We start from the raw sequence: 24,601 nt of genomic DNA on the forward strand, positions 1-24,601 counted from the left end.
GTATGTCTAAAGGTTTGGTCTCTTCTTATACCAATTCCATTTTTTGTCTTTTGTTCTCCAGCCATTCACAATTTATGTTGAACTAATCCTGCTTTCTAGTTCTGCATCTGTTTTGGTATAAATTTTCTTGTACCTTCATTATATATTTCACCAAATTTGGCATGCATCTTATGTATGTCTTTGCCTGACAACAAATCTTTCCAGTCAAATTCATTGAAGAACTTGCCAAATTTTCTATATTTTCCTCTCCTGAAATCAACTTTTTCATTTGTTTCATTTTCCCCATTCGACAAGATGATTACAAAATGATGTGCTTCAAATTGACACGGTGTTGGAGAACGCACCCCATAGTAAAACTGGGAGTCAAGTTTACAGCTGCAGTACCTCTTAAAGTTTTGTATAATATCTAAAGCAGTTTTGAAATATAGTTCTACATATTCCACTTGCTTTATATTTTAGTTATCTATATAAGAGCAAGATGACTCTAGGTTATTGTTGATGTCTTTGAAAAACATCTTAGTTCCCATCTGTAGCAGGCAATTTAATCCTACAGTATTGGTTAGTGTTGTAGATACGCGAGAGCATCCATGTCATAATGGTAAGTTTATTCCACTGTCTGGAAAAAAAAAGAGTAAGGACAGACAATTAATATCAAGTTACCTCAAGTACATCATATTCCGTTTTTCTGACCTACGGTGCAGACCCATTCTGACTTGGTGAATCTGTGACCTTGAGCTTAATCCCACATATTATATCCCCACACATTCCTTACCACTGTGTGCCACACAACCAGGGCATGGGGCTCCCTAGCTCAGGGTTTGAATATTACCATACTTGTACTGTATGTGTTTTGATACCTGGTCCCCCCTGGAGATAAACGCTGCTAGAGTAGGATTGTCCCATACTTAATTTAGTTAACGACTGTCTTTTGTTTAAACATTTTTCCCAGAGGAGATGATCGATCTCAAAGTTTCCTACAGACTAGTATATGATGATGAATTTGCCTACCATATTTGATGATTGGCCCTTTTCCCCCTTTTTTTGCATGGCTGTATTAATTTCCCATTTTACATTAATTAACAGGCAAAGAAGCTAACGTTAGTACCGAGAATATTTTGGATTTGTGCAATGGAATCGAACTTGTTCCAAGACACGAGTTCAGCTCCATCACACTGCTACAAAAGATTTTCTCATTGATATATGAAATCACACTACTGTATTGTGATTTCTATGTACATGTAACATTGTTTGCAATACATGCTTGGCCACGTATGGTTGTTTGTATGAGTTTAAGAGCTTTCACTGAAAGAAGTGTCCAGGTAAACAAAATGTAATGGAAGAGAGGTGGTGTAATTTCTCTCTTGGTGGCCAGTGGTGGTGGTGTAGTCTTCCTCTCTTGGTGGCCAGTGGTGGTGGTGTAGTCTTACCCTTGGTGGCCAGTGGTGGTGTAGTCTGACCCTTGGTGGCCAGTGGTGGTGGTGGTGTAGTCTGACCCTTGGTGGCCAGTGGTGGTGGTGGTGTAGTCTGACCCTTGGTGGCCAGTGGTGGTGGTGGTGTAGTCTGACCCTTGGTGGCCAGTGGTGGTGGTGGTGTAGTCTGACCCTTGGTGGCCAGTGGTGGTGGTGGTGTAGTCTGACCCTTGGTGGCCAGTGGTGGTGGTGTGGTCTGACCCTTGGTGGCCAGTGGTGGTGGTATAGTCTGACCCTTGGTGTCCAGTGGTGGTTTCCACTTTTTTCTCAGCACTATGAAGTGGTAACTTCGTAACATGTGTGATAACCAAACCAGGTGTGAAGTCCTTTAGCACAGTGGTCTCCATTCTTGGCTCACAGTCAAGAGACTGAGGGACAATCCCACAGCAGAACAGCGATGGTTTGCACTTTTTCTTTTCACTTGATATGACTGTTCATCTAGCAGTAAAATAAGTCCCTGGGAAGCAAGTGTTGTGGATTGCATCCTGGGGATGGTTAGTAGAGTAGTTGACCTAGGGGGAGCTGCTATGTGGCTCCTTTGTGAGGTCAACCCATCGGGAAGAGATTCTTGGTGAGGTCAACCCAGCTAGAAAAGCTTCTTGGTGAGGTCAACCCACTGAGAAAAGCTTCTTGGTGAGGTCAACCCACTGAGAAAAGCTTCTTGGTGAGGTCAACCCATTGAGAAAATATTCTTGGCGAGATCAACCCACTGAGAAAATATTCTTAGCGAGGTCAACCCATTATGAAAATGAGCTTTTCTTAGCAGCTTCAAAAAGATGAAGAGGTACAGCCCGAAGTGGGGAATTGCGGGTGGAAATCTGTCATTATTTGGTTCTTTGAGTACTGTAAATATTTTCAAGTCTGAGCTTTTTTCATTGTTTTGTCCCATCTTCCTTCTATGTAAGTACAGCACTGTATTCCATACATTGACTCTGTTTTCTTCTTCTTCCTACTATGGGAGTATTGCATATATTGATTCTGCTTTCTTCTTGGTAAAGAAGTATTTTATACATTGATACTGCTTTCTTCATACTATGGGAATATTGCATACATTCATTTTGCTTTCTTTTGCATATGATAGGAGTATTGCATACATTGATATTGCTTTTGCCATGAATGTGTCTTTGTTGTTTCTGAATTTTGCCATACAGTAGTGTACTGTACTTGTAATTGTTTATTTTGCATTTTACAGTACTATTATTTCATGTTGCATGATTTCCTGGCTGCCTAACAGCACAAGTTGAAGAGGACACGTAGTGGATAGTTGTCCTGAAAACATAATAAAAAAAAATTCATTCACTTTTTCATTATTGGTGATTTAAACTCGGTTTCCACCAGTTACATTAGTGGTACTCCACGGAAGGTATAAATTCTCAGTTGGGTACCAGGTAGGTACTCCTGAGATACTTGCTGAGCAAACCACCCACCAGAGGATGAAGAAATGACGACATTTCGGTTCGTCCTGGACCATTATCACAATTAACTTGTCACAGTCCATCCTGGACAGGTATCGTCGTCATGTCTTCATCTTCTGGTGTGTGGTTTGGTCATCATATCTTTATCCCCGTTATTGTGACTCATCATCTGCCTCCGAGATGCTTGCTTATTGTCAGTAACCATTGTCTGGTTGGTAGAACAATGGTCTCATATTTTGAGGCCTGTGTTCAAATCTCTGATGATGAAAGTGAATGAAAAGTTATTACCCATTCTAATGTGGATTGCATCTTATAAACAGATTTGTTAAAAGTATTTAAATATTAATTTGGAGCAGTGATGTAGTGGGCTCAATCCTTGTAATTTTCATTTTTAGCATTTGTAGATTGATTAGCTTGTTTTAATATATACCGATACAATTACTGTACCTAAAATTTTCGAAGTAGTTAATAGAATGTAAATTTAAAATAAATGTTTCATAGGATGTATGTTATTTTGTATACAGTATGCTGTATCATAATATATTGTTCGAGTTGGCGCCTTATTATAAAAAATCTTTGTGATGTCAGGTTGCAGTATAATTGAAAATCTATATGCTAAACTCTACAAAAGTTTATGTTGGTCTAATTATTAACGTTTCTGGCTCTTCATTTCTCTCTCTCCTAAATGAACTAACTTGCACCTCCTACTAACTGCATGTTGGTTGCCAGGGGAATGACCATCACCTCTGGGAGTGTGAGCCTGGAGAAGAACGACAGCAACTTGATTGGCATTAGTATTGGGGGCGGTGCCAAGTACTGCCCCTGCCTCTACGTGGTACAGGTACGGAGAACACCATGTGTTTGAGATGAAAGTGCAGAACCGTGCATGTAGAGGAGTAAATACCTGTCATACATCATATAGAGGAATTGGTACATTGTGAGTAGAGAACAAATACTAGCATAGGTAAAGGGCCGTGTGTGGGGTCAGTAGAGGGCCGTGTGTGGGGTCAGTAGACGGCAGTGTGTGGGGTCAGTAGAGGGCCGTGTGTGGGGTCAGTAGAGGGCAGTGTGTGGGGTCAGTAGAGGGCAGTGTGTGGGGTCAGTAGAGGGCAGTGTGTGGGGTCAGTAGAGGGCAGTGTGTGGGGTCAGTAGAGGGCAGTGTGTGGGGTCAGTAGAGGGCCGTGTGTGGGGTCAGTAGAGGGCAGTGTGTGGGGTCAGTAGAGGGCAGTGTGTGGGGTCAGTAGCGGGCAGTGTGTGGGGTCAGTAGAGGGCCGTGTGTGGGGTCAGTAGAGGGCAGTGTGTGGGGTCAGTAGAGGGCCGTGTGTGGGGTCAGTAGAGGGCAGTGTGTGGGGTCAGTAGAGGGCAGTGTGTGGGGTCAGTAGAGGGCCGTGTGTGGGGTCAGTAGAGGGCCGTGTGTGGGGTCAGTAGAGGGCAGTGTGTGGGGTCAGTAGAGGGCCGTGTGTGGGGTCAGTAGAGGGCACTGTGTGGGGTCAGTAGAGGGCAGTGTGTGGGGTCAGTAGAGGGCAGTGTGTGGGGTCAGTAGAGGGCAGTGTGTGGGGTCAGTAGAGGGCCGTGTGTGGGGTCAGTAGAGGGCCGTGTGTGGGGTCAGTAGAGGGCAGTGTGTGGGGTCAGTAGAGGGCAGTGTGTGGGGTCAGTAGCGGGCAGTGTGTGGGGTCAGTAGAGGGCCGTGTGTGGGGTCAGTAGAGGGCCGTGTGTGGGGTCAGTAGAGGGCCGTGTGTGGGGTCAGTAGAGGGCAGTGTGTGGGGTCAGTAGAGGGCAGTGTGTGGGGTCAGTAGAGGGCAGTTTGTGGGGTCAGTAGAGGGCAGTGTGTGGTATCAGTATCTACAAGTGGTTCAATGGAAGGAAAGTCAGCAAGTAAGATGGTGGAATACATAACACAGAAATGTAAATAATCAAGAGAACAGTTTATACCTCTCAGGAGAGAAGTGGATGTAAGAATACCAGCAAATTCATGGAAAAGAAGTAAAAAAACAAGGAAAATATATAGGAACATGGGTAGATAGGGAGGCAGATAGGGAGACACTAAAAAAGGCCTGGAATACACAAGAATTAGGAGGGTAGCAGAACAACAGTTTGAGAATGACATTGATGTAAAAACAGAGAGCCAACCTAAGCTGTTGCACAATCGTATACAGATGAAGACATCGATACGCGTCCCTGTGATTAGACTGCGGGGACAGGGAGGAACACTCTTAGAGAATGACAAAGAAGTGTGTGAAAATCCAACAAGATGTTCCAGGAGGTCTTCAAAGCCCAACCTGATTTATTTACCTGACACTAGGGATCTCAATGAGGACAGGAAGCTGGTAGCTTGTCGAAGGTCCCCCCTCCCCCGCCACATTTGCCTTGATGATCCTCTCCAGGTGGATATTAAAACCTAACAGAGGTTTGGCATTTGTGACTATGGCAGGTAGGCAGCTCCATGTGTTTATAACCCTGTGGGTGAAAAAGCATCTCCTGTTTTTAGTCCTACATTGTGGCTTATTGAGCTTGAAACTTGCTCATTGCTTGTGTTACATCTGCAATGAGAAGGTTTGAAGAAATCGTCAGGATCAGCATCCTCCAAATTGTTCAGTTTTAAAAGTTTCAATGAAACCACCCTGTTATGTCTGGTTTGCTGTATTGTTAGGCCCATGGCCCTAAACCATTCCTGATATGAGAGATGACTTAGCTATGGAAGGACTTTTGTTGCCTGGTGTTGCACTTTTTCCAGAGCAGCTATGTCCTCCTTAAAGTGAGGTCTCCATGAACAAATCCACAAGGGCCGTGATGAGGATTCGAACCTGCGTCCGAGAGCATCCCAGACACTGCCTTAATCGACTGAGTTACGGCAGTGTCTGGGATGCTCTCGGATGCAGGTTCGAATACTCGTCACAGCCCTTGTGGATTTGTTCATTTGATGCATCACGCAATTGTGATTTGTGTGTGTAATGAGGTCTCCATGCCTGGATACAGTAATCCAAATGATTTATATACCAGAGATTTATACAGTTGAATTACTACCCTTTAACCTGATTTGAGTTTAACCTGATTGGTGTCCAAATAAGGGTGATAACAAATGACCAGAAACAACACTAGGTAGAATTGAAGTTAATGTTGAAGAGGTAAAAAAAATTCTAGAGGAAATAGTAGGATTAGAACAAAAACAGTAGGATCAGACCAGATATCACCATGGTTACTGAAAGAAGCTGCAGGGAGATTTAGAGTTGGAAGTTTGCTGTGTCCTTTATATTGTTTACTCTCATGAGACTCCTAGTGTCATGTATGGGTGGTCAGCTAGTGAAATCCATTCAAGGAAAAGATTGTTGAAGCCAATTCCATCCACAACTTTACGAAAAAACATTTGAAAGCGGTAATTAGCATGCCAGGTATAAATGACTTGGAGGCGGGGAATAAAAAGCTAGATCTCACTGCTCTATAGCCGCTGATAAGTAAGTACTTGGACTGCCAGGAATCAAATGGGGTCATCACTGTACTATACTATAACCACCCCAAGTGGTTGGACTTGGCAAGGTTGAATGTGATGATATTGACCAATATACTTATTCATAAATGTTGTATATGGTCTTGCATAATTTTCCCATGATCATCAGCTGTGATTGACTAAAAATGAACATCTTTAGCCAATATTAATCCTTAAACTGCTCAGCTACTTAAAGGCACATGACATGCACCTTTAATGGTGTGCATGACAAAAAATCATTCACAGCAAATTAAGCAGTTTTAAGATTAATGTAAAAATTACAGAATCTTGAATTCTGACAAACTAATACTGGGCTGTGAGCAGCTGCATCAAACAACCTGGTTGACCAGATCACCGACCAGGAGGCCTGATCAGAGACTGGGCTGCAGGGATGTTGATCCTCAGGATCATCAACAGGTATATGACAGATATATCCCAACTAACAAAATCAACTTTAGTACCCAAAATATTTTATCATCTGTAACTTGTTTTTCTTAGGTGTTTGACAACACTGCAGCATCGCGAGAAGGCACCCTTCAGAGCGGAGATGAGATCACAGGCGTTAATGGGATCAATGTCAAGGGCAAGTCAAAGCAGGAGGTGGCTCACCTCATCCAGAGGTCTACGGTTAGTCCTGGCTAGATTTTGTCTGTTTTACTGTAAGTGGGAGTGTTGGACAGTGTGGTCCTCTGTTTTACTGTGAGTGGGAGTGTTGGACAGTGTGGTCCTCTGTTTACTGTGAGTGGGCATGTTGGACAGTGTGGTCCTCTGTTTACTGTGAGTGGGCATGTTGGACAGTGTGGTCCTCTGTTTACTGTGAGTGGGCATGTTGGACAGTGTGGTCCTCTGTTTACTGTGAGTGGGAGTATTGGACAGTGTGGTCCTCTGTTTACTGTGAGTGGGCATGTTGGACAGTGTGGTCCTCTGTTTACTGTGAGTGGGAGTGTTGGACAGTGTAGTCCTCTGTTTACTGTGAGTGGGCATGTTGGACAGTGTGGTCCTCTGTTTACTGTGAGTGGGCATGTTGGACAGTGTGGTCCTCTGTTTACTGTGAGTGGGCATGTTGGTCAGTGTGGTCCTCTGTTTACTGTGAGTGGGCATGTTGGACAGTGTGGTCCTCTGTTTACTGTGAGTGGGAGTATTGGACAATGTGGTCCTCTGTTTACTGTGAGTGGGCATGTTGGACAGTGTGGTCCTCTGTTTACTGTGAGTGGGCATGTTGGACAATGTGGTCCTCTGTTTACTGTGAGTGGGCATGTTGGACAGTGTGGTCCTCTGTTTACTGTGAGTGGGAGTGTTGGACAATGTGGTCCTCTGTTTACTGTGAGTGGGCATGTTGGACAGTGTGGTCCTCTGTTTACTGTGAGTGGGCATGTTGGACAGTGTGGTCCTCTGTTTACTGTGAGTGGGCATGTTGGACAGTGTGGTCCTCTGTTTACTGTGAGTGGGCATGTTGGACAGTGTGGTCCTCTGTTTACTGTGAGTGGGCATGTTGGACAGTGTGGTCCTCTGTTTACTGTGAGTGGGCATGTTGGTCAGTGTGGTCCTCTGTTTACTGTGAGTGGGAGTATTGGACAGTGTGGTCCTCTGTTTACTGTGAGTGGGCATGTTGGACAGTGTGGTCCTCTGTTTACTGTGAGTGGGCATGTTGGTCAGTGTGGTCCTCTGTTTACTGTGAGTGGGCATGTTGGTCAGTGTGGTCCTCTGTTTACTGTGAGTGGGAGTATTGGACAGTGTGGTCCTCTGTTTACTGTGAGTGGGAGCATTGGAAAGTGTTGTTTGTATATGAACAATGCCATTAACCCTTCCACAGTGTGACACAATGAGGGATGTTCTTGGCAAATGTCCATAAGCTGCACAACACAGTCAGGGTTGTCTTTTAAGTACAGTGTAAGATTTAAAACTCCCATGGGTACATGGGGCTCACATCTGCTTTTGTAGGCCTCCAGTAAACAGGCAGCATGTTGGGAAAAAATTGTGGGCACTCCGTTCTGGGTGTGAGGGGTCTCAGTACTGCATGAGTGACCATGAGTAGCATATATCGTAGCAGCTCACAGCACATCCATGCAGCTTGGAGTCCACAGCACATCCATGCAGCTTGGAGTCCACAGCACATCCATGCAGCTTGGAGTCCACAGCACATCCATGCAGCTTGGAGTCCACAGCACCTCTTGATAATAATGTAATAAATAACTAAGTGAAGTTATTTAATGATAACAGTATCATATGAATCATGTCTCGTGAATGCTGACATCACGAGCTTTCTGAGTTCCACCACTGCCAGAGTAAGTGACATAAAAAATTTTTTATTTCTTTTTCCATGATCAGGGCAAAAAGATTAGAAAGAAAAATCAAATTCTGGATTTTTTTCCTTGTGCACCTAGGGGCTGTTAGCTATAATATAAGGGTAGAAGCTTATTTCTACTCGTATAAAGGTCCGAGTATCGACACCCATCGGCACTAAACACAAATTTTACAGTCTCCGTGGTGTAGTGGTAAGACACTCGCCTGGCGTTCCGCGAGCGCTATGTCATGGGTTCGTATCCTGGCCGGGGAGGATTTACTGGGCGCAATTCCTTAACTGTATCCTCTGTTTAACGCAACAGTAAAATGTGTACTTGGATGAAAAAACGATTCTTCGCGGCGGGGATCGTATTCCAGGGACTTGCCCGAAACGCTACGCGTACTAGTGGCTGTACAAGAATGTAACAACTCTTGTATATATCTCAAAAAAAAAAAAAAAAAAAAAAAAAAAAAAAAAAAAAAAAAATGGAAATATGATCTTTATAAAAAATAGCAAGTCCTCCTTAGTGATACTGTAATACTCACACTAGTATACTAGGTCATTATAACATCTCTTGACAGGAATATTCATCCTTCTCCCAGCTAGGGGCTAATCAATGTTGAGATAAACGAAACAAGGAAAATAGTTTCTAATTTTACAGTGGGTTTATTTGCAATGCCTTAAAATTAGACATACAAATATATATATATTGAACATTTATTTAATATGGTGACCAAACCACATACAGTATCAGAAGATGGAGAAATGACGTTTCGGTCTGTCCTGGACCATTATCAAGTTGTGTGTGAGGACGATGGTCAAGAATGGACCGAAACGTTGTTTCTCCATCTTTTGATGTGTGGTTTGTCATCATATCTTCATCCATGTTATTGTGACTCATCGTCTGTATATGGCTTTAATAATTTTGACTGAGAACTTTGATAATGATTACTAGTCCCACAAAACTTGGACTCAATTAGCACACAGGTATATTCTAATACTGTACTCACAATACTGAAATTTAATAGACTTGATTCCAATTAAGAACACTTCTCTAGTCCACTGTTATCTCTGTATTATGCTTGCAATTATCGATTGTGGGCGGACCAATATTAACAGGTCATGTAATACAGAATGACACTACACACAAGTTTACTATAGTACAGTGACACCTCGGCTTACTAATGCCCCTATTTACAAACTTAGGGTTATGAGCCCAATTTCTTCGTAAAATTTAAATCTGGTTACGAACTTTGCCTCGGGTAATGTAGTTTGTTGATACGCTTATGGGTGACCTAGTGCATGGTTCTTGGTGGCATGGTCACCCGCTCTTCAGTTTACCAGTGCCTCCTGCTTAGTGATGACTGCGCTTGAATTCTTTGTAAAGAATTTCATTGTTTTTCAGCTTTTTGGGGTTTTGAACATGAAAGTAATTATTATATATCATGCCATGGGTCCCAAGAAAGTCAGTGGTAAGGTTCAACCTAAGAAAACACATGTGAGGATGACCATAGAGCAAAAACAAGAAATCATTTGTAAACATGAAAATGGTACACGTGTTGTTGAACTAGCTAGGCAGTACAACAAATCTATGTCAACGATATGTACTGTAATTGCTAAGAAAAAGAACATTATGAGTGCTAAAGTGGCAAAAGGCGTATCAATAATCACGAAACAAAGAACACAAACACTTGAGGGTGTTGAGAATTTGTTATTAATTTGAATACACAAGGAGTTAGCGGATGATAGCATTTCAGAAGCCATCATTTGTGAAAAAGCAATGCTATTGCATGAAGACTTTTAAAGGAAACCCCTGGAACAAGTGATGCAGATACGAAAGAGTTTAAGGCAGGCATGGGATAGTTTAAGAAATTTAGAAAAAGAAGTAGCATTCACAGTGTTGTGAGAATTGTGAGTGTTGTGTGTTATGAGTTGGTAGAGGAACACAGCGAAGAACTGACCACCGAAGAACTAGCCTTTCACAAGGAGCAAATTTGTTTCGGGTTGCAAATTTTCGGCTTACAAACCGTCTCTGGGAATAGATTAAATTCGTAAACGGAGGAGCCATTGTATACACACAAGACTGAGAATTACATACAATTCCCAGCGACCACTGGGACCTGAAAACAAATACTGTACAGTATATCATTCCTACACATAACTATAACATATACAGTACAATAACACCACAAATATAACAGCTAAATCACTGCACTTGGCTACCACGTGTGGGACAACCACATTATATCTGTCCATCACTCCATTCCAAGTAATCGAGCGGCTGCACATGTTTTCCGTCCCCTAAGCGTTAAAATAATTTTCTGGTTTCACATATAATTTCTTTTTATTTAACACTTGTATTTTCCTAATGTTTTCCAATCACAGAATGTAATTGTAATTGTTTCTTTCTTATATACTGGAACTCAATTATGCCCTTTTTGAAGGAACAATTCTCCCAGGTAAAATTCACTGCCGCACATGGGCAGAGGTGGCTGCTGAGCTGGCTGGAGTTTTAAAAATGTACTTCTTCAATGCAAACATTATTTGGCAAACGTCATTACAAAGGTCCCTTCCTTACAATAAACAGGTGAACAGTGCAAGGACTGAATGAAAGCAGTTTATTAAGTGGTGATGAATGATTGAAAGTTTGTTTTTCGTATACTGTAGTTTAAATGAGTATTATATACCTATAAATGGCAGTAGCTGAAATGGGGTATAGTCAAAATATACACAGTACAATTTGACAGTTTGTTATCTGTTAAAACCGTATACTGTATATTAATAGTTTAGGGTGTGTTAGGCTCAACTGGGTTAACACTTTTGCGCACCGGGCGTGTGCTCCGCGCATATGCACGAACTACTCATGGCGGTGCGGCCGAGCGCTCGACGACACTAAATGTGTATACTCGTTTCAGTTTTCTCACTTTAATTCTCATGCTACGTCGTTCGTTTTGGTATCGTTGTGTTCGCAATAAAATTCCCTACAGGTGTATATACATATAAGGTCCAAAAGCCAAGCGTGACTCCCCACAGCAAAGCCTAAAGTCAGCAAAAGTTACCCGTGAGCGCACAAAATCAGTCAAATGTGTATACTCGTTTCAGTTTTCTCACCTTAATTCTCATGCTATGTGGCTCGTTTTGGTATCATTGTGTTTGCAATTAAATTCCCTGCAGGTGTTGTGTATGCATATATTGTCCAAAAGACAAGCGTGACTCCCTTTAGTGAAGCCTAAAGTTACCCGTGAACGAGCACCAATTTGCACATTGCAGCCAAATGTGTACAGTATACTGTACTCATTCAGTTTGATAACATCAATTTTCGTGTTACGTCTTTCATTTTGCTATCAAACTGTTCGCAATAAAAAGTTGCGTATTTTAAAACTAGTCTCATAATAATAGAGCAATAAATGGAATTTTAACAAATATTTTAATTTTGGACGCTCATCATAAAATTATTTATATCTTTCTGACATAAATTTTTGTGTTACATCTTTCATTTTGATATCAAATTGTTCACAATCTAAAGGCGCGCATTTTAAAACTAGTCCCATAATAATAGCACAATAAATAGAATTTTAACAAATATTTTAAAATTTTGACCAAAAATGTATTAGTATCCACTCAATTTAACGGCCTATATGGGGCTGTACCCTAGTCGTTATTTCCGGAGCTCCGTTATTTCCGAAGTTAAGTCGGGTCGGGTAATTTTTCAAGTAACATTCAGGTAGGATATATTTTATACTGTATAACTAAAATTAAATAAAGTTCATTGTGTAATTGCATTCCAATTTAGTGCCACACCGACGATTAAGCCAGTTGTTGGCTGCTGCATGGATGATGTGTGAACACGGTCTGATCAAGCTCAGATGGGTGGGAAAAAATTGATTCATTCCTTTGTATTGCAAAATATTTCATGTATCAATCAGCAAGTTAATATTTTCTCAATAATATTTTAGAGATGTGTTTTGATTTACCCTGAACAGTGCAGGTAATGTATTTTTAATGTTACAACACAGGCTGTGGCGGCCATGCCATAACAATGGCGATCGAGCCTTGTCACTGAGAGCTAGCCAAGACGAAATATTTTGAGCTCACCTATTCTCTGCTGACGATAGAATATACATTTGCAGAGACTAATATGTAGCTTTTGTTGAAAAAAAACTATTAATATCTTGTAATACTATAATAAAATTGGTAAATTGACTTACTTTTAATGAAGCTGAAGATTACGAAGCTGTGAAGATTACGTCATCCTCTGCAGCGCTTGTTTTATATTGTTTATATTGTATACAGGGTACATACTGTATGTACACTTATTTTCAGGCACTCACTTCACACAACAGTTAGGCTTACTACTAATTCACATGAGTTCTAATACTACTTCACTATTGACAATTATTTCTACTGTATATATCAAGTTTCTTAATTAACTCCAGCTTCTGTGCAACCGTCAGGCGCTTCCTTTGGGTAACTTTTGGCATTTTGTAAATTAAAAAGAAGATCACAATTACAGTACAGTAATATCCTTCACAATTGAAGCTAGCCGCGCGAGTTCACAGTAAACAATGGGAACACATGGCCCGGCGGAGTACATTCTAGGTCCGTGGGAAAAAAAATACCTAGTGCCTATACTATAAAAGGTATTTAATAAGAAAACAAAGACTTTTGCTTAATAAAAACTTTTTCAAAATATTTTATTAATAATAATTTACAATTTTCTTCATTAAAGTGAATCATTTTAAAAGAAAATTAAGATGTAATATATGACTGGACGATCCAGGTCGGTGGCCTGGTCGCCATGTGAGGGGACGCTGATGCCACAACAGGCTCCAGATACCGGTCGTTAATACCGGCAGATCGGTATAAACGAGGCCGTTAAATTGAGTGGATACTGTATAATCTTTCAAGTGTTCTGACATTAAGTTTTGTGTTACATCTTTCATTTTGGTATCAAATTGTGCGCACTCTAAAGGTGCTCATTTTGAACCTATCCCAAAGTCGATTGGATAATAAATGAGTTTTATACAAATATTTTTTTATCAGACGCACATCATGTCCGATGCTCGGACTCAAGAGAAAAAAATTGGACGCGAGGGTCATTCGAAGAGTGCAATAGTGTTAAGTTGGGTTGGTTTGAGTAAGGTTAAGTTAGGTTGGGTAAGGTTAGGCAAGATTTAATAATCATTGTCAAACTGTCTTGTGTATGATGTTACTTGCATCTGCTGAATTACAGGTGAATATGTGTAGTATGTGGTAGAGTTAATGCCTCATGATGCTGCCGAGATTTGAAGCTTCTGGGAAAAATTAGTTGCATGTAGTATGTCTTGAACTTTTGTGCAATGATACCATGCTTATCCATCTTCTTTGAAGAGCTGCATAACCCCTATGATGGGGGATTATGGTTGTGGTCTATGTTGATCATCAATGGGTTTAATCTTAAAATAAATATTCATAATTTTCAGATTCATTTAAAAATTTTCTTTAAAAACCTTACTACAGGATTTTCCCTATTGAATATTACCTATAGAAGAAACTAGCAGTAAGAGACCACATAATAGAGCGGAGGCAACTGGGTATTATCACAGAAGGTACAAAGGGCAAAACAGAGACATTTTGGTAACGTTTACCTGGGTTTGTCAGTTTGTTCTGGGACACGTGGAACTGTCTAATATTTTGTTGTTGCTTACCTTTAGGGCTCGGTCACCATTCAGTACAACAAGCTTCACGCTGACCCAAAGCAAGGAAAGACCCTGGACATTGCCATGAAGAAAGTCAAGCATCGATTGGTTGAGAATCTCTCTTCTTCAACAGCCGATGCCCTAGGCTTGTCGCGTGCTATTTTGTGCAACGACTCTTTGGTCAAGAAGTTGGATGATTTACAGAGGACTGAAGACATGTATCAGGCTCTCATGGACCATACTAAAAGACTCCTGAAAGCATTCTTTGATTTGGCTCTTGTTTATAGAAGTAAGTAGAGCAAAAAAAAAAATAATAAAAATACCATATAATAATTTTTATTTATAAAATATATAAATGTTACTGGAATTAATTAGTAATTGTACTACAGTATATAAAGCCACTAATACGCAAAGTGTTTTGAAAATTTTTACGCCGTAGTAAAATATGAGTCATGGATGTGTAGTAAAAATGACTAAAAATTGCTACAATACAAGTTGGGTTGTATTGTAAACGTTGAGTCATATTGTAAAGGTTTAAAAATTTTGGGCATATGGAAAAAAAGTACAGTATTGTAAAAGTGAATGTTACGTCATATGTTGGTTTCTGTAAGGTTATGTCCAATGTGTTTAAAAAGAGTTGCACTTTCTATTCAGGTTAGGAGCAGCAATTTTAGTGGATCATTTAATTCTTAAATGCCTATTCATTGATACAACTTGTTTGCAGAGTTTGGAGATATCTTTTGTGAAATTGGTGTTCGTGAGCTTCAGCAGAGTGCCAATGAAGCATTTAACCAGTTTGGGGAAGCTCACCGCCAGATGGAAAAGTATGGTATTCAGATGTTGAAGAGACTCAAACCAGTAAGTGGATTTGAAGCAATATTTTATATTATACTAATAGATACACTAGATATAGAGGTGACAGCATAGGAGATAATGAAACGGCTAACAACACTAATATTAACAGAATATTAACACTTGCAAGTACAGTAGTTAATATTCTTGTTTTAAATCAAGGCAAGAATTTATTGAATAAATAAAACAATATTAAAGTTTTAAGATGCAGATAAAATGATAAGGTTGATATTGAGTGCTAATACACACAATACTGTGTTACTTTTTTTTTAAAGATCTTGAGTGACTTGGGAACATACCTTCACAAAGCCATTCCTGACACAAGACTGACCATCAAACGATATGCTGATACAAAGTTTGAGTACCTGAGCTACTGCTTGAAGGTAAAGGAGATGGATGACGAGGAGATGCAGTTTGCCCAGTTGCAAGAGCCGCTCTATAGAGTAGAGACTGGCAACTACGAGTACAGGCAAGTGGTCATCAGGAGCAACAGGCCAATTATTTAAATTGGTAGTGCGTATGCCTGAAAGAGTTCAGAGACACAGGTATGACCCCAAAGAGTTCCATGGTAAGTGGGAAAGCTTCTGCTCTAAGTAGAAACATGGCATATGGCACAATGAAACCACATAGACATGGTGAATGTATGAATAAATATTGATGCCGTATGATGAAATTGAACCAAGGCATGTATGTCTGTGTCTGAGATGTTAAGGTATGAATGTTCAATTCCATCATACGGCCACAATATTCATAGTACTGTCTGTGCTCAATAATTTGAATCATATGGGACACACCCTCGTTCATGTTAGTTAACCCTTAAATGGCGCATAGCTATACAGTGGTACCTCGGAATGCGATTGTCCCTGTATGCGAGGTTTTCGGAAGGCGAGCAGTATTTACTCCAAAAATTTGTCTCAGAAGGCAAGGGTTACTTCGGGACGCGAGTTTGTTGATACGCGTACAGGCCGACCTAGCGCGTGGTGGTTCGGCGATCGTCGCCCCTCCGCCCCGCCGCCCCTCAGTTTACCATTGTCTCGCGCTCAGTGACTACCCCCACATCAATTCTTCTCGCGGATTTTCAGTGTTTTGTTGGATTTTTGGTGATTTGTCTATACAATTTGTTATTATATATCTCACCATGGGTCCCAAGAAAGCCAGTGGTAAGGATAAAGGCCAGAAAGCTCATGTGAGGATGACAATAGAGGAGAAACAAGAGATCATTCGGAAGCATGAGAACGGTACACGTGTTGTTGAACTTTGTAGGCAGTACAACAAAGCCACATCAACAATATGCACTATACTTAAGAAGAAAAATAAGATTATGGGTGCTAAAGTAGCAAAAGGAGTAAGAACATTAACGGCACAAAGACCACAAATACTTGAAGAAGTGGAAAAGTTGTTATTAATTTGGATACACGACAAGGAGTTGAGGGGTGATAGTGTTTCGGAGGCCATTATTTGTGAGAAAGCCAGGGTGTTGCACAAAGACCTTCTAAAGAATACCCCTGCAACGAGTGATGCAGATAAGAAAGAGTTTAAGGCAAGCAGGGGCTGGTTTGAAAAATTTAGAAAGAGAAGTGGTATCCATAGTGTTACAAGGCATGGGGTTATGTGATGTGATTATGGAAGGGGACTCCCCTTCCAAACAGTAACTCCTCTCCTCCTCCCCCCTCCTCACCATCTTCCATACGCCTACAGCACTCGACAGCAAGGTAAGTAATAACTGGAACACAGTTTTGTAGGTTTATTTAGATGAATTAGGTAAATTAGGTATAAAAATTTAGTTTGATGTGGGGTTTTTGGGGTAGTCAGGAACGGATTAATTCATTTCCCTTTATTTCTTATGGGGAAATTAACTTCGGAATGCGAGTTTTCGGAAGGCGAGGCGTCTCCAGGAACGGATTAAACTCGTATTCTGAGGTATGCCTGTATACCATTTGACACCCACAGGCGCATACCAAAAAAAAAAAAAAAAAAATTATATTTTCTTCCTAACCTGTTAATTTGTGTTCACTGATCACGGGAAAAATAATAAAAAAATCATAAGTGGCATATATTGCCCGCTATAGAGTGGGGAATTCTGGCAAAAAATAGGCGCTGACTCAGCGTGCGTCCCAGGCGGTCTGTTGATCGCCAGCTGTCAGGCCGGAGTTGCCACAAAGAGATAATTACCTAATTATTTCAATGTCTCTGATTGATTTTTCGTAGTTTTTTGCTGTAATATTATTCAATAATGTGTAGTGTGATATATTTTTTATAATAAACTGAGTGAATCATCGTTGTACTCAAAAATTTGGTATGCATATTGTTGATTCAATTATATTCATCAAACAGTGAACAAATACTTTGTCGGTTATTATACTATATACACAGGTTATATATAAGTATTTGCATGTTTCGTTCACCATAACTGTACATCAAAGCTTGTATGGTGAGTAAAGGCACAAAGACGTAGGACCTCGCACAGTCAGCTGATGGCTGCCGCCCTCAAAGCCAGACGCACTAATATTTCTCCTACAACAATACTGTTTGTGGTGCTATTACGCTATATACACACATTATATATAAGTATCTACCTGTTTTATTCACCATACTTGTACAAGTAAACTGGTATGGTGCCCAAAGACCATCGTGGTCATCAGAAAACATGGTAAGTCCTGCAGACGACGCTCCACCCTCACCAAAATGGCGGCTCCCAACCTTCTCCTCTTGCTGTTTATACCTTCTATACACACGTTATATATAAGTATCTACATTTGTGTTCACCATAGCGAACCACTAAGCTGGTATGGTGAGTGCAGTCAATAAAAGGTGGCCACAGACAGTCAGAAGACATCGCCACCACCCTCCCTCCCACAGCATTATGGTTTGATGTAAAATGATTTGCAGACCATGTTCTGGAAAAAATTTGGTACACCTTAGTTTTTCATAGACAGGAAGTCTCTTAGGTTTATTGACATTACCCGAGGCCAACTGCTGATCTTTCCCGAGATGCAACCCACAACTGTTTAGGTGAGAAGGTGGTGGAGGCCAAGATCGTCAGTAGTTTCAAAGCGTTATATGACAAAGAGTGCTGGGAAGACGGGACACCACGAGCGTAGCTCTCATCCTGTAACTACACTTAGGTAATTACTAACTCTGGAGGTACCTATTTATTGCTGGATGTACAGTGTAAATGATGTAAGTGTAGTTACAGGATGAGAGCTACGCTCGTGGTGATATGTATTCCTAGTACACTTTGTCATATAAAACTTTTAAACTACAGTACTGATGGTTTTACCCTCCGCCACCACCTCACTTAACTTGTTCCAACCATCTACCACTCTGCAAAAGAGAACTTTCTAATGTTTTTTCAGCAACTTTGTTTCCTTAGCTTCAATCTTTGATCTCTCGCTCTTGAAGATGCGGGTTTCAGGAATTCATTTGTCAATTCCTGTTATTATTTTGAATGTATCAATCGTATCACCTCAGTTTCTTCTATCTTCTAGCTCTGGTATATTTAATGCCTTTAGCCTCTCCTTATGGCCCTTGTTTTTCCATTTTGGAAGCCATTAATTACATGACTTTGCACCTTTACCAATTTATTAATGTGCTTCTTGAGATATGGACACCATACAACTGTTGCATATTCCAATTTTGGTCTCACTAAGGTCGTGAACAATTTCTCTAATAATTCACCATCCATATATTTAAAAGCAATTCTGAAGTGCGAATGCATAGCATAGGCTCCTTGCACAATGTTCTTTATGGGGTCCTCAGGCGACAGTTTTCTTTCCAGGACTATCCAAATACTTTTTCAATATCATAGTTCTTTAAAACCTTTTCACATAATTTGTATGTTGTGTGTGGCCTATTTTCTCCTTTTCAATATTCCATAATGTGGTATTTATTCAATTAAATTCCATCAGCCAAGTGTTTGTCCATATGTTTAATATGTCCAGGTCATCTTGAAGAGCATTACAATTGTCTAAGTTTCATATATTCCCTAGTATCATCAGCAAAAATGTTTGTATAATTCTGTATTTCTTCTGATAGATCCTGGCATCCAGTGAAAGGAAACGTCTGTCTCTTTCGAAGCTAAACTCAGGACTTATATCCTGTGCCAGTTCTGAGACATAAACACTAAAATAAAAAAAAAATTAATTCTTGGTGGAGCAATAACTCCTGTAAATTTACTTACAGACTAATCTTACGTTGTCGTCAAGAAGCTCGAGCGAAGTTTGCCAAACTGCGATCAGATGTTTTAGTGAAACTGGAACTGCTCGATTCTAAACATGTCCAGCATTTGACAGAACAGTTGACACGACTGATTGGAGGACTTGCAACCTATCACTGCCAGTGTCAGGAATTAATGCATGACAAGAATTGGTTCCCCATCGAGCTGGACATGGTGGGAACTACTCTGCATTCAGATCACAGAAATGATGACTATCAGGTAATCTTGCCTAGTAAGGGATACCAGTAATATACATATAGGCTAGAGTCTAAAGAGCATGAAAGAATGCAAGGTTTGTTGTGATAGAGTCTCTTGACAAAATGTCTGATGATGGGAACCTTCTAATGGGAACAGTTCGTTTGTTTACTGTCTATAGGCTGTTTGAATCAATGATATGACTTTTCAAAATCATGCAGATAATTTATGGACATCCTGTATGTAAATAGTTTAAATGTACCTGAACTATTGTTTATAATATAGTTGCTGAACAATATTATAAACAATATAGTTCAGCAGTTCCCTAACCTTACACACATAATACTTATTTTTATATTGCAATTATTATAGTTAGTATTTTTTTTGTAGACTGGAGATTACGAGGATGATGAAGAATTGCTTGACACTGATGGAGCTGCAGAAGTATCAGAAACAACTGATTTGGTCCAGCCCATGGAGGATCTGACCCTTGACTGTGCTAATGATAAACCACAGCCAAAGGCAAAGGAAGGGAATTTTGAAGAAGTTAACCTCCTTGGAGATTTTTAAAATTGTGTAGATTTGCAATGGAACTTGGATGTATCTGAATATTTTTTCTTCTGAATTTTAATTTTTTTAATGGCCTTTTTGTAAATCTTATTTTATACTTCAATATTTTTTGTTGAAAAATCATATATTTATGAATGACTTTTATTATACCTTTAATTACTTTTGTAATGTATAATATTGGTTATTAAGGCTTATTTTATCAAAGAAAACAGCATGTGCAGTTGTATTTTACTTTAATTTAGAAATGCAATGATGTTAATAAAATTGGTAGAACTATTTGTCGCACTCCGACCTTCCTACGGCCAGTTCTTACCGGTAACTTGGTAGTACTTCAATTATTTCAGAAATTGCTGACATCATTATTTGTAGTAGAGTAATGGTGAATCATCATCATTATGAACATTAATGTAATGTTGAATGGACATCCTTTGCCCAAATTTGCCCAGTGAAATAAGAACATGGAAGTGTGAGTTCTAAACCCCCATCCTGATTCCACCTACAGTATAGTTTTAATGAATTTTGCACAATTATTTTGTAATCTCCATGTAACTTGCACTATGGGTCGGGAAAAGCTCGTACACTCTACATCATGATTCAGTGTAATAATTAATATAGTTTGGTGCAAGTTTATAGTAATTGATATTATTTCAACTAGAATTTTGCTAATTTTCAAGTTATATTTTTAAGGAAGTTCAAGTGCTAGTCATATTACAGTATTTGGCCTATACAGTGGAACCTCGGTTCAACAAGCTACCAGGTGCTAGGCTTGATTCATTGGAGAGGTTCGTTGTAGTCGGAGATGCCTTCATTTGTGTAGTTGAATTTTTAAATTATTTACTTGTATATTTATAGAACACAAGAAAAATACTGTATATTGCTATTTTAAAAATATATAATATTGCTCCTCAACAGGTACTGAATGATATTTTAATTTGCATTAATAAAGGCATATGTCTTACTTGAATCATCTAAAGTTGCCATTTGTAATGATTAACGTTCCCTACTGTGTGACTTAGGGTTGGTAAAAAACTTGGGGTTTTTATCTATCAATTAAATGGTAAAAATGTTAATTTAAATACAAATAACTAAGTTGGCCCATATTAAAGCCAAAAAAAAAAAGTTTTTCTTTAAACCCGCCTTGAATTTTTGAACCGAAAAACCCAGTACAGGTGAGTAAGTGGGTACCTGGATTGTACCTGGATGGGATTCTGGGAGTTGTTCTACTTCCCAAGTCTGACTGGGGCCAGGCTTGACCTGTAGTAACTTGATCTAACTGGCTGTTGCTTGGAGTGGCCCGCAGGCACACATATCCACTACACCCTGGTTGGTCCAGCAGTTCTTCCAGAAAACTGTCCAGTGTTTTCTTGAAGTCTTCCAATTCTTGTTCTGGCAATATTTTTTATACTTTAAGGATATTGAGCAACTGTGGACCTCTGATGTTCAGCGTTCTCTGATTGTGGCTGTAGCACATTGTTACCACCCTAGATCCTCTGACAGTTAAGAATGATTTTGTGAATACTAGTATAATGTACATGATTATGTGTAGAGTGATAGATTAGGTATTGCCAAATGTATAAGGATATTACTCTTTTTTTTTTTTTTTTTTTTTAGCTAATTTTTAGACACTATTAAGTATATGTGATTAAGAGTATATAAAGCTTGAAGGTTACATTAATATTGAAGGGAAAGGTGGCTATAGAAAGTGTTTTAAGCTACAAATGCAGTACGACAGATGGACCAATCCGGTGCCAGAGTGGTGTGGGTGGAGCAGAGAGAGAGAGACTTGAATGTAAGTGGCTGGGACAGTCGCAGCAGTGTCGGGGAATGTGTATGTGTAAGTACCCTTCTCTCTCTTATTTGGGCCACCAATCTTGCATGTATTATTATATGTTGTGCAACACTGGCTGGGTGTATGAACATGTATATAGCAGCTAAGCATTTCAACCAGTGAGGATTTACTGTGGGGGTGGGGAGAGTTCAAGTGTTATGTCTACATCAGAGATGCTGTAGTGCTTGCCTCTGTACATCCTTACTCTTGTCTTCAAGGGAAAGATATAAGGTATCTTATATGGTAGAATCGAAGGTAGAGACCATACGACAAGTACTGTCCCTAAATTAAGCAACTTACGTATGTGGAGAACTAGTGTCATAATTGATATGCTTGTCCTGCACACCCCCATCCCCTCCCCCCCATTCAGTAGGCAGCAGTGGAAAGGTTAGTCATCCACAGTTATTACCTACAGTTAGCAAACTGGGGATATTTGGCTAAGTTTCTGTTAGTAGATCATTTTGCATGAAATATTTACACATTTGTTGACCAGACCACACACTAGAAAGTGAAGGGACGACGACGTTTCGGTCCGTCCTGGACCATTCTCAAGTCGATTATGAGAATGGTCCAGGATGGACCGAACAATCGACTTGAGAATGGTCCAGGATGGACCGAAATGTTGTCGTCCCTTCTCTTTCTAGTGTGTGGTCTGGTCAACATACTTTAGCCACGTTATTGTGACTCATCGCCTGTATTTACACATTCTTGTACATTTGTTATAGAGTTGTCTCCTAAGTTCACATATCTTTTCACACACTATCACATAGTGACGGAGGGTGTGTTGACAGTTTATATTTGGTCAGGGCTACATCAGCAGATAATGAAAATTCCCAGAGATATTTAATGCCAAATCAAAGCCAAGCAATAGTAACATCTAGGAGTCTGTTGATTTTATTGGATGATCCATAGATGTGAGGCTCTTCTTGTATGATAATATGATGATAAATGGAATTACTGGTGTCAATTTGACTTTGCCTCAAATCTACAAGGTTTTGCTGACGTTCATGGTGTATTATTACTCTCAGACGGCTAATATGCAATCCAAGGTTATAATCAACTCCTTTGAAGGCTGATTTTTTGGCTGAGATACGTCTAAGTTAAGAAGTAGAATTATGTTAGGCTAGATTATGTATGTTTTTTATTGTTGATGGTAATATTTTCTTATACAATGAGAGTATTCTGAATATCAATTCCTTACAGTCACCTTCAATTTATTTAAGGGTTAAATTTCCTTAATTTCAGTTAAGAGTCCTGGTAATACAGTCGGGTTCGTTCTTGATGCACAATTGAAAATTTTGGGTTCGAATCCCAGGCGGGACGGAAATGGTTGGGCACATTTCCTTTCACCTAATACCTCTGTTTTCCTAGCAGTAAGTATATACTCAGGAGTTAGTCAGCTTGTTGTAAAGTTGCATCCTGGGGGAGGGTCACTAATTCGACCTTAGGGAGGGTTGACCTCGATACAAGCCTATGAAGTATGAATATATACAGTACAGTACTTCATAGGTTCATTCATACAGAGTGTATGAATACACTCTGGCTTCCTGTCCCCTGACACAATGAATAATGAATTATTATTATTATTATTATTATTACTGTATTATTATTATTATTTTACCTACCAATAACTCTGTAGGAAAATATTTTAATTATCCCCCTCTTATTTTTTAAACCAGAGTTCCAATTGCTGAATTACTTGGTGCCCTCTTGTTTCTTGTATGTTGTGATCATATCTCCACTGTTAATTCTGACCTCTAGGATTGCGTGATTTAGTCTCATTAGCCTATTCTCGTAGCTTAACCCTCTTAGCTCTGGCATCAATCTATTTGTAAATCTTTGTAATTTTTCAGTCTTGGTTTTGCATATTCCATATGCATATTCCAGTATTGGTCTAGCATGTGTGTAGAGTGCCTAGGAATCTTAATTTAGGTTCTAAATGACGTTCTTACACTTGCCAGTGTCTCATATGCTGCCGATGTTATCTTGTTTGCGTGTGCTTCTGGTGTTAGTGTTGGAATTATATCCACTTACAAACCTTTCTCGCTTTCCGATTCTTGTACTGTAGTTACCTTTCCCTTATGGTGTAGATGCCTTCTGATCTCCTCTCTCCTTTTTCTCATCTTTACCTTAGACTTGCTGGGATTGAATTCTAGCAACTATTTGTTTTGACACCTTTAGTTTAACAATCTTTAGTTTATCAAGATTCTCTAATAATTTTCAGCAGTCCTATATTTTTACATTTCTCATCAGCTTTACGTAATCGGCAAACATTGGCATGTATGATATCACTCCCTCTCGGGCAGGTCGTTTACATAAATTAAGAACAGCAGTGGTCCCAGGACAGAGCCTAGTGGGACCCCACTTATTACATTCCTCCAGCTTGAAACAACTTGAAACAGCTTGGAGGGAGGGTGGCAGCTGGTGTGGGGGGGAGGGTGGCAGCTGGTGTGGGAGGGAGGGTGGCAGCTGGTGTGGGAGGGAGGGTGGCAGCTGGTGTGGGAGGGAGGGTGCCAGCTGGTGTAGGAGGGAGGGTGCCAGCTGGTGTAGGAGGGAGGGTGGCAGCTGGTGTGGGAGAGAGGGAGGGAGGGAGACCGATGACTCCACCAA

At 40.0% G+C, this 24,601-nt stretch overlaps 1 protein-coding gene across 5 annotated transcripts in view; it reads left to right on the plus strand.

Annotated features, from left to right (window-relative positions):
* The window catches only part of PICK1 (protein interacting with PRKCA 1), a 36,444-nt gene extending 16,150 nt beyond the window's left edge, over nt 1-20,294 (plus strand). For all 5 annotated transcript variants that reach the window (XM_069337138.1, XM_069337139.1, XM_069337141.1 and 2 more), the window contains 7 exons: nt 3,614-3,725; nt 6,867-6,995; nt 14,346-14,619; nt 15,055-15,188; nt 15,458-15,651; nt 19,365-19,617; nt 19,984-20,294. In XM_069337138.1, coding sequence (XP_069193239.1) covers nt 3,614-3,725; nt 6,867-6,995; nt 14,346-14,619; nt 15,055-15,188; nt 15,458-15,651; nt 19,365-19,617; nt 19,984-20,163 — 1,276 coding nt within the window. In that variant the 3' untranslated portion in view covers nt 20,164-20,294. The remainder of the gene's footprint in view (nt 1-3,613; nt 3,726-6,866; nt 6,996-14,345; nt 14,620-15,054; nt 15,189-15,457; nt 15,652-19,364; nt 19,618-19,983) is intronic.
* The last annotated feature ends 4,307 nt before the right edge of the window (nt 20,295-24,601 follow it).

This window comes from Procambarus clarkii, chromosome 37, assembly GCF_040958095.1.
Source record: "Procambarus clarkii isolate CNS0578487 chromosome 37, FALCON_Pclarkii_2.0, whole genome shotgun sequence".
NCBI lineage: Eukaryota > Metazoa > Arthropoda > Malacostraca > Decapoda > Cambaridae > Procambarus > Procambarus clarkii.